The sequence below is a fragment of the Macrobrachium nipponense genome, chromosome 1, assembly GCF_015104395.2.
Source record: "Macrobrachium nipponense isolate FS-2020 chromosome 1, ASM1510439v2, whole genome shotgun sequence".
Taxonomy (NCBI): Eukaryota; Metazoa; Arthropoda; class Malacostraca; order Decapoda; family Palaemonidae; genus Macrobrachium; species Macrobrachium nipponense.
In genome coordinates this window covers 117,680,239-117,690,850 of record NC_087200.1, presented here as the reverse complement: position 1 = coordinate 117,690,850, position 10,612 = coordinate 117,680,239, and the positions used below count along the sequence as shown (strand labels likewise).

At 38.3% G+C, this 10,612-nt stretch overlaps 1 protein-coding gene across 2 annotated transcripts in view; it reads left to right on the top strand.

Moving 5' to 3' along the window:
* Positions 1-10,612, top strand: part of LOC135219578 (pre-rRNA-processing protein TSR1 homolog) — a gene marked incomplete at its 5' end in the record, with an annotated part of 192,625 nt that overhangs the window by 30,769 nt on the left and 151,244 nt on the right. The window contains 1 exon segment of one of the 2 annotated variants that reach the window (XM_064256459.1): positions 8,153-8,257. Within the exon segment in view, the coding sequence (XP_064112529.1) occupies positions 8,153-8,257 (105 nt within the window). 2 annotated transcript variants of the gene reach the window in all.

The window sequence follows — 10,612 nt, the reverse complement described above, 5'->3', positions numbered from 1 at the left end:
CTTACGACGATTTTCGGTTACGGACACGTCTTAAGAACGGAACCCCCGCCCCGTCGTAACCCCTGGGACCCCGACCCGCCTGTACAAGCAAAGCCGTACACCTTTATAAACTCTGAAACCTCTCCACTGACAATTGTCATAATGAACAAACCAACAAAGTATGTTAATAAATACAATAACCTTCGATTTATTAGTCTAGCTCCCAAAATAAGTGTCCCCCGCCCTAAGAAATTACAGTCTACTTTATAGGTCACAATCAGATTGACAAGATGTAGGGAATAGTTGGTAATTTTCAAAAACATAATAGACAAGTTTGATTTGATAATTGCTATATCCAATGTCAAGCAATTTTTATTTATTGGCTATCTACCTATTTACTGAAGAAAAATAGTCGGTACGGTATTTTGGCTTTAAACCATCACCAATAATTATCATCAGAATGATGACTTCATGAGGCTCCACCCACTTTGGCCTCGTTATAATTCAGGATAACACTGAAGGCTATCATGGGCATTGTTGGATTAGAAAATTTAACTTCTGGCTATAAAAACTCATTTCTCGAGCAGTTGTAAGAAATGCTAAATGATCCTCAAGGATCCCAGCAGTTGGCGTAAACGTTTAATTCATGTATATTACTGCTATTACTACAGTAGTATTGCTACGCTAGCAACCCACCCACATCTATATATCGTTCCGCCATTCATAAAGTCTTTATATCCAACACGTTGTACGGCCTAAAGAAGAAGAAGAAAAAAATAACGGATGATCTGTTGGTCAGGTGGAGATTTTGGCACATATAAGCTTGTATTTACTTTGGATAAAAATCTTATTTTAACAAAAATAGTTATATAAAGGTTGATTACATACAATCTCTTTCTCTCTCTCTTGGTGGCATAGTGAATAGTTAATGGAAATGTTCAAAATCCTGAATGACATTACAAGTATTATAATCACGTTACACTAAATACAAATCAGACCATAAACATTGGATTTAAACTAGAAACTGAATAATTACCTATTCAGGCTATAGTAAGTATGGCCACGGGCTTTCTCTTGACTGTATAAAGTTACAAGTCGTAAGACAAATGCAGTTTTGCAACCACAGGGAATATTCCAAATCCTGTTAGCCATTCTTGACTGCTATGGGTTTCAGAGCCGATGGAACAAGATGAATGAAGTTTCTGTCTGGCGGATGGGCGGGGCAACATTTCGTAAAACGGTGTTTACTTTGCTTACGTAATGAATGTTTTTCGACTCTTGGCTCGTAATCATTGGCCATGGCGTCGGCTAGATCATTTTTACTCTATAAAAATTAAAACTATCGGGTTTAGGTTGTTGATAATGCTGACAAAATTTGTGTGTGGTTGTAAAATATAGATATGTCAACTTTCAACTATATCCGATGCTTTGATAAGGAGCAAAGTCCAAAAAACCGTGTTACAGAGGCTCTGAATCTCATAGTAGGTTGTCTAATGAATTAATGGCCCTCCTCATCCACCCCTCATTGAGTTATGGCCCCCCCTTTGAAGAGTGTGTCTGTTTAGACTACATATTCTAAGGGCTCAAAGAATGGTATCACAACGACCTACCCAAGCTGGCCCGGGCTCACCCAGCGCAGTTACCTCAGACCCAGAGATAGCGATTCAAGTTTGGACTCTTTGTATGCAGTAGTGGCGGCGCTTTCCCGCGGATATCCTTTTGTTAGACAACCTAGGTTTGTATATAGGAAAAAATCATTTTTCGACAAAATTACTTTTTTCCATTTTTAAATACATACTGTAGTAAAATAACTGCCCTATGTACACCCAATTCGCCCATAATTCAATGGTAAACTGAGCACCAGGGAATTAATAAAATATTAAAAATAAGCTAAATTATATCTTACCATAAGCTTTAGAAAAATTCCCTAAGTTAAGTCGCTAACTAGTGGCTGTGAGCAGCTGTAAACAGACGTAAACAAACCATCATACAGAGTCTACTGGAATACTGTATACAAAATATCTTCAAAATATCTTTCAGTATGTCTTATATTAAATTTTTTCTCATAAAATATCCTTGTAAAATAGGGGCACTTTTTATAGGCACTTTGTGCTTTATAATGTGAGGTAATTATCGCCGGAGTAATACCCATTGGAAGTAGACCCTTTTAAATTTATTCTTTTAAAATTGGAAAGAATCCCAATATTAGGGATAACTGGGGAGCTATCGATATCACAAAACCCTTTATGTAATTTGGTTGTAAAATACTACCAAGGAAATATTACCCCTTAGTAAACGACAAGGCTCGAAGTTCAGCGCGACTGGGAACTACGAATTATGACCATCATAACTTTCATATGCCGAGCACGTCTGGGAATTACGAATTAATGCGCAGACTGCAACATGTTTTGGCAGGCAAAAGCAGTCTGAAACTGATAAAAAACAGACATGTAGCACTTTTTTTAATATGTATGCTACGTTTATAAATAAAGTAGCTGCAGTTCTTAAACCCAGCTTTCTTTCATAAATTAAGTTCCATTCGGCATCTAAAGAGTGATCATGTTGGTAACATGAAATCAGCTGATATTTTAAGAACGTAAACAAAACCAGAATGCAAATGGCAGATAACTCTGTTCGTTATAATTGAATAATATGGCAATAATACGTGCAATATGATTAGATTCAGTTAAACAAGGGTTTTATTAAAATTATCATTAGTATTCTCAATATGGAAGTGTGTCATTGTAACAACCTAACCTAGGCAACTCTCTCTCTCTCTCTCTCTCTCTCTCTCTCTCTCTCTCTCTCTCTCTCTCTCTCTCTCTCTCTCTCTCTCTCTCTCTCTTTAGATTATGGATGAAGCAATTGTAAACCTGTAGTACAGACATAAGCAACCAAATCGAGACATAGCTGATTGCCGACGTTATTTGCCGTCGCTATATAATAAAAAAGGCGCAGGCAAAATTGATGTTCAAAACTAGCAAAATCACACTTAATGCTTATACAATCAAGCACTGTGCCACTTTTAAACCCAACTTTGTTAATTTACAAGAAAGTATCTAAATTACATATCATCTACCAGCCAAGTGTAATGGTAATGAAGATAACGACAGCTCAGTCAGCCAAGATTTTGAGAATGTAAACAATATATTATGCAAATGGCATACAATGACAATGCTTATATTCTGTAAAATATGTTTTAACTTTTTCAAATTATCATTTTCTCCAGAAAATATTTGTTTAGGCTTATAGATCTTTTTGCTTTTTAGAATTACGGATAGAGATCCTACTCCTGTAACAAGTGAGAACTTGCTCATCCTAACATCTAATTATGGTAGTAATCCGTGGTAATTGCTGTAATTAGTTGTTTTGTTTGCAGTATCAAAAGTTGTATCACTAGTTATTCACTTGAATAACCTATGAATTTTACCATTACATATTAGGTTACAATATAATTTTCAATAATCTTGTTCAATTGTGGTTCTTACCGTTTTCCTCACCAAATGAGCATGGAAACAATGCCTATTATTGGCGACTGACCGAATCGTGGGTCAGTTTCTGGATTTTTGTTTGAACTCAAATGCAACATTTACTCAAAATTTTCCGTTGAAATATGATTATTTTGAGTTCTTATACGATTGAGGTCCAGGTCTCTACTGTACGTATGTAAAACTTATCCTATGTTTACATCTTTATTACTTGCACTGTTTCTCAGTAATGATGTGTCCAAAGCAAATTAATTTCAATAACGCAACTAAAAAGTATTTAATCATCTTCTGTTTTATCATAATTATTAATTTTTCATTTCATCTCATATCATGGAGGCTTACTTCTGTGCATGTGTGTGTTTGTATACGTACGGTATTTCATCAATGAGCATTTAGTTCATTTTTTTATTTATATATAGTTGACTATTTAATCATCACACGTCATTGTTGGTATTATATTTAATCTCGGTAATTAATTTTATGTTCATCTCGTATTTAGCTTGCCCAATGTTGGCATTCATGTTTCATAAGCTTCATTAGTAGGCCAATGGAACCGTTGTCCACAATACAGTAATTTTAACTTTATTACGGTTGAATCTATGATGATTATCAGACTATTATTACAGATGATTCTATGATGATTACCACACCATCAAAGGTTATTATTGGAGAATTATTTGCCATTACTGATCTTTTGTCTGATCTCATATGGTTTCATGATATATGTTTGCTTGTTTTGATGTTGCTTACATTTCCACATTCACTAAAGTATTTGTTTTATCTTATTGTATGAGTGGTTTTTTACTTTCATCATTTTTATACAGTAGTATATGTTATAATTTCCAGTTGTGATTCCATTAATTTTCCAATGTTAACTTTTCAGCTATAGAAATGTTTAACACCTACATTATGTACTGTACAGTGGTTACAAATATATAAAAAATGCTGTAGTAAGTGGTTGTTAAATATGGGAAATGGCAATGAATTATTATAGATTGAGAGAGAGAATGCAATTTTTTCATTACTTTTTCATATTTAACACAATTTCAAATCACTGTACATTTCCAATGAATTATTTGATAATTTCTTGAATTATTGCGTTATTGTACACATGGTAACATACAGTAGATTGTATAGAAGGTCAGATTATCATATTTTACAGTAAATTTTGTGCATCTGGGAACCCCGGATTGGTTTCCCCTCACCTGCCACTAGGTACCTTGGCTGTTTGTGAAGTCATCACCAATTGGGACCACTGCAGACATGTGGCTGATTTGAAAATGATTTTGCATGTAAATTCATAATAACCAAAATTATCCTGTTAGGCAAATACATCCCTATGAATATTTGCCTGTGTTAAATAAGAAATGTGTTATATAAACCTGTGTTATTCACAATTCACTAGTTGGCAGTATATGAAAAAATGTAAACTACAGAATATAAAGAAAAGGATACAGGCAGAGACATTGGAGTAGGAGAGCCACATTTGAGTTACCAAAGTTTACATGGGAGGACATTCCTTTAGGCTTATCTGGGGCAGTCTTTCTTTTAAGTCTGAATCTTCGGTGCTTACCATATGCTGTGAAACTATGTTTATTCTGATACTACATCATTCCTTTCCAGCAAAAACTTATGGCTATCTACTTTTCCATATTGGAATCCAATTAACAAAAGAACTTTAATCAAGGATGCAGTGCACCCTTAGAATTCATTATTATTTTCTCTCATGTTTCTGAGTACTGTATCAAAGGTTGGTATTTCATTTTTTACATAAAAGTTTAATACAGTGCAATGTAAGATACATATTACAAAATATCAAGTACTGTCATTAATTTTTGAACACTGCTTTATTGGTTCACAAAAAACCAGCTTGTCTTTATCTTTAGTTTCACGATGCCACCGGCATATAGTTCTTTCACTCACTCCTGTAACAGCATTCACATGATCCATTACTCAACCCTTCCAACTTTATAGTGTGTGCTCAATCCTCAGACCATACTCATACCAAAGGAGGATTTGTTTTTGACCCATGCTTTTTGGGTCACATGGTAGTGCACATGCATGCCCCAGTTCACTTGTACAATGCCAGAAATGTCTACAGAAGCAGAGAGCCCTCCCAGATGTTGAGTGAGTGCAATTACCTTCAATCCACATTCGTTGTGCATTATCTCTTCACCTGTGCCTCTCTTGACATGAGCAGTCGAGTCATTGCCACCCTCTCCTTTCATTGTGAATACAGTCATCAGACTCGGTGAACGTGAGATGCTGGTTATCTGCAACACCTTTGCTAATAATAGCCACTTGAGAGAGTGGTAAAAGGTACTATCGAATGAAACACTCCTGGTCTGATTAACAGCTCTCCTAGGTCTCGTCGAAGGATATTTTTACGTGAGGAACCAATTGGTTACTTAGCAACAGGATTTGAAGCTTATTGTGGCATCCGAACCACATCAAGAAATTAATTTCTATCACTAGAAATAAATTCCTCTGATTCTGCGTTGGCAGAGCGGGGAATTGAACCCTGCTCTAGCATCGCAGAATCAGAGGAATTTATTTGTGGTGCTAGAAACTCATTTCTCGATGTGGTTTGGATGCCACAATAAGCTGTAGGTCCCACTGATAAGTAACCAATTGGTTCCTAGTCATGTAAAAATATCTAGGAGAGCTGTTAATCAGGTGAGTGGTCTGGTAAAATAAAGTTGTAATACTTAGCCTTTTTGAGTACTTTTAAATGCTGAGAGGATCCATTCTTAATAGATGCGTGACTTCAATGCCTACAAGCGACTTTTAGACCAGGAGTGTTTTACTTGATAGCACCTTTTATTAGCAAAGGTGTGAGCCTATTTGCATTGAGGTTATTGCTCCTCCCTCCGTTGTCCCACTTATTAATTATTATTTGGTTTCCAACTGTGTATGTTCAGTTATTCCATCACTTTTATATATGTTGTAAATTTCTACCAGTCAAAACTAGTCAGGATTTCACACCCAGTGTTTCATTTTTCCTGGGGTGCATCTCTGCATATATAATATATTATATAGGCAGTCCTGGTTATTGGCGGGGGTTCCTTTCTCGGCAGGATACTGATAAGCGAAAACTGCCATTAACCGAAACTCAAGGATTTATGGCGCTTATGTCACCGAGTTTCAGTTAATGGCGCTTCTTGTCAGGTATGTTATGGAGCTATAACTGTATCATTGGCACTCTATGGTGCCAATAACCAAAACGCGGCCCATTATGGCACCATGAACCACCGATTTTATGGTGCTAGACAAGTGGCACAAAAATCAGCTGACTTGGTTAATGGAGATCCGGCTTAGTGGTGCTTGTCTAGCACCATAAAATCGGTGATTTATGGCACCATAGGACTATGTCCCTCCATTTCTCTTGGCTTTCTGTGATAGAGAAGGGTAAGATCAAATTCTTTGTTTGTTGGTAATGGTTTTCTTCTGTTCCCTGGAGCTAGGCACAGTGACTAGGGCTGACACATTGCAATCTGGGGACAGCCTAGGTATTTTCCACCCTGTCCACTTGGGTGGTGTTTTAGCCTTTATGGTATTGAGTGTCCCTGATGTTCAGAAGATTCTCATTGCTCGACTCACTTCTAGCATTAGTGGCAATGTTTTCAGACTTTTGTGTGTGACCTATAATTGCTGCTTCCTCTCAAGTCCTAAATATTAGGTGTAATCTTCAGGAGAATAGCTGTTATTGGTTGTGGCAGTAGCATTTATATATATGGATAGCAGGTAATCTTCCTTTTCCCTTTACTCACTCTTGCTGGGATTTGTGGTTGACACATTGTACAACCAAGAAGAACTTCTGATCGGGTCTTCAGTTGCATGAAACAACTACTGCTCTCTGTGATTTTCTGTGGACCTTCAAGTTGCTCCTTGATAATGACTGAATGTCACTTATCAGTTTTTGAGCTATTATTGAACATTATCTTCCTCAAGGCTGTGTTGCTGTGTGCCCCTAGCCCTTGGTCCTTATAAGTGCCTCAGTAGCTTTCTTATGTCTTCCAACATTGTCACTCCAACTGTTGGCATTTGTTGTGGAATTCAGTTGGCCTTGGAGTTTGCAGCTGTGTGGAACTCCCAGTAGTTTGGTTTTTGAATTTCTTGCTGGAATGAAACTGTCTTGAGACTTATTTCAAGATAACTTCCACATGTTCTTGGTTGGGCATAGTTCAAGTCTTAAGAGCAGTTCCATCACAATTCAGACAGCCTCTTTATTCCACTGTTGACCCACCATTAGGTGTATTTTCTTGAGTTACCCATGACTGCCTCAGATGCTTGGTGCATGTATGGGGTTTATTTTATCCTTTGCTACCTGGATTTCCAAGGATGTTGTTGACTGTACTGTCTGCCATCTATGAGAATATGACTTCTCAAATCTGGGTCCTGTATTCTCTTTAGGTACAGCTCTCCTGCATCCCTCATCCAAATTCGCAAATAATGCTAATTATGAATAATGGGTTGAATATTTAATTTTGTTTCCTTCCTTTAAAAATGCAAATAAGGCTAATTATGAATAATGAGTTTGCATATTTAATTTTGTTTTAAAAAGTATTGAAGCTGTTTTGTATCATGCATGAATTTGATGATGTTGAAAAAAATTATAAGTAAAAATTGCCTGGCCATACCTGCTGGTGATATGTATAATTTTATTGTTTTAAATGTAAATGCAGGATCCAACCTCCAGTCAAGATGAACCTATGGATGCTGAAGGTCTTTGGAAAGAACTGAACAATCGTTTAGTTCTAGGACAACAGTCACCTCATAAAAGAGCTTGTGTACTTTTACTTGTTTCCTGTGTGTTGTTTTTATGATGGAGGTTTGGTAGAGAGATACGTGGCAAGAAAAAACAAGCATTTTTGAAGTTCTATCATATCTGAATTATTTGTAATTTTTACTCTAAAAGATACCATTGCTTTTAAATATGTCTTAGTTTAACCACACCACTGAGGTGATTAACAGCTCTCCTAGGGCTGGCCCAAAGGATTAGATATTTTTACATGATTAGGAGCCAATTAGTTACTTAGCAGCTTGACCTACAGTTTATTGTGGGATCCGAACCAGCACCTCAGCGCCATGGTCGGTATGGTGTTGGCGCGCCACCTTGGTGGCCGTGAGTTTGATTCTCGGACATTCCACTGAGGGGTAAGAGATGTATATTTCTGGTGATAGAAGTTCACTCTTGAAGTGGTTCGGAAGTCGCGTAAAGCCGTTGGTCCCATTGCTGAATAACCACGGGTTCCATGCATTATAGAAACCATACAAACTAACAAATATTATATAGAAAAATTAATTTATCCGAAGGCTGTGGTAAATCTTTAACCCCTTGCTACATTGCTTTCTTTTACTTTTATTGTTTATATTCATTTTCATATAGTTTCTTCTTATATCTTTCTGTTCAGAGCATCTCTTCTTATATCTTTCAGTTCAGAACATCACTTCTTATATCTTTTAGTTCAGAACATATCCCATTGGTCACTCCCTTTATGTTTGAGAAATGTGATTTGGTTCAAGTGAGTTAATTTCTCTTGATAGACTTAGCAGGTAGATGTTATCCAAGTGTCCCTATGGGTGATTAGAAGAGAGAAGCTAGAACTTCAGTGTAAAGGGTTGTCTATGTATCTACTTCAATTTTTTTGCTTGATTTTTCTTGCTATAATTGACTTGTGTGAATTACCCCCATAGTATGTGTTTTCCATGACTAACATCGGTCATATGTTTTAACTACAGCTGACATAAATCTAATTTAGAAATAATGTAAGTGTTTTAGCTTAAAATTGCAGTTTTCGACTATTTCGGTCGAGTTAAAGTTGACCGAAGGTCGAATTTTTTCTATTTATCGTGATTTATAGAAAATATTTCAAAATTAATGAAAGCTACAGCCATGAGTTAATTTTTTGTTGTATTCTGCTGAGATTTTCAGCCAAGGTCGACGGAGCATCATGCCAGAATTCCCTAGTGGCTGGTATGAGGAGGGAGGTAGCATCCGTTTCCTTGAGGGTCGGCATAGGGAGATCTTCATATGCCGCTTGGAGCGTTAGCTCCGCGATCTTGTCCGTAAACGGAGAAGGGACTTCTTTGGGTGTCGTAAAAATAGTATACGACCCCTTGTGTGGTGTCAATTTAGTATTGGCACATCCCCAGTCAGTGAATGTGCGAGCCCAGACAGCTTGGGCTTGTTCCTTCAGAAAAATAACTGTTTCCGTGGGAACTTTATCCATCCTGACCAACGCGTTCTCCATGAGCCGTACAAATCCATTGAAGGGGAACTGGAGGTCTTTTGGGTGAAACTCGAGATCCGACAACGGACGAGTACCTAGTCCCTCAATGGTTAAAGTGCCATCCAAGTAAGGAGCATGGAGGGCACACCGCCAAGGATTGTTCTTGTCGAACGGCAGAAGTTTTGAGGCTTCCGGAAGTGTCTGCGGAGCCGCTGGAGTTCCGGAGTGGAGCAGTCCTGCAATCATGTCTTTGATTGGCCTGAGCTGCTCCGCCATGATCTCTGACACGGTCTGAGTGTCCGGAGCGGAGGCCGGGGTTAGAGAATACATTCTCTGATCCAGCCTCTTGTCCACCGCGTCTCTGACTTTGGACAAAAGCTTGTCCGCCAGAAGGTCAGTTTGATGATCAATCTCCGTCGCCTTAGTTTTAGGGGATTTACTCCTCTATCCTTTGGTAGGAGGAGGAACCTTGGCAGCAAGCCTAGAGGCTGGTGACAACGCTGTCGCTGCCGGCGGAGTTGATTTTGAAGCCCTAGATAAAGGCTTCGATGCCTTTAAGGGCTTAACCTTGCGTTGGACTGACCTAGATCCTTCCCAAGGTGAAGGAACAGACTTATCAAAGCCCAAGAAAGAAGAAAAAGAGGAAGGGGTAGGAGAAATAAAGGAGTCTGCCGTAACCTCTTCGCCACTTACCTGCTCATCCATTGGCTCCAGATGGATGTCCAGTGCTGCCACATCTCCTGTTAACTGCTGCTCCTCTGGGGGCGGAGCCATCACAGCTCGGATGGCTTCCATAATGGGGCCAGCTACCTCCTTCTCTACCGCTGCCGACGGAGAACCAGGGAACAGACGGGATGCCAGGTTCCCATCCAACACGTAAGGGCAACCTTGTGGAGCGTTCCGGCCGAACCC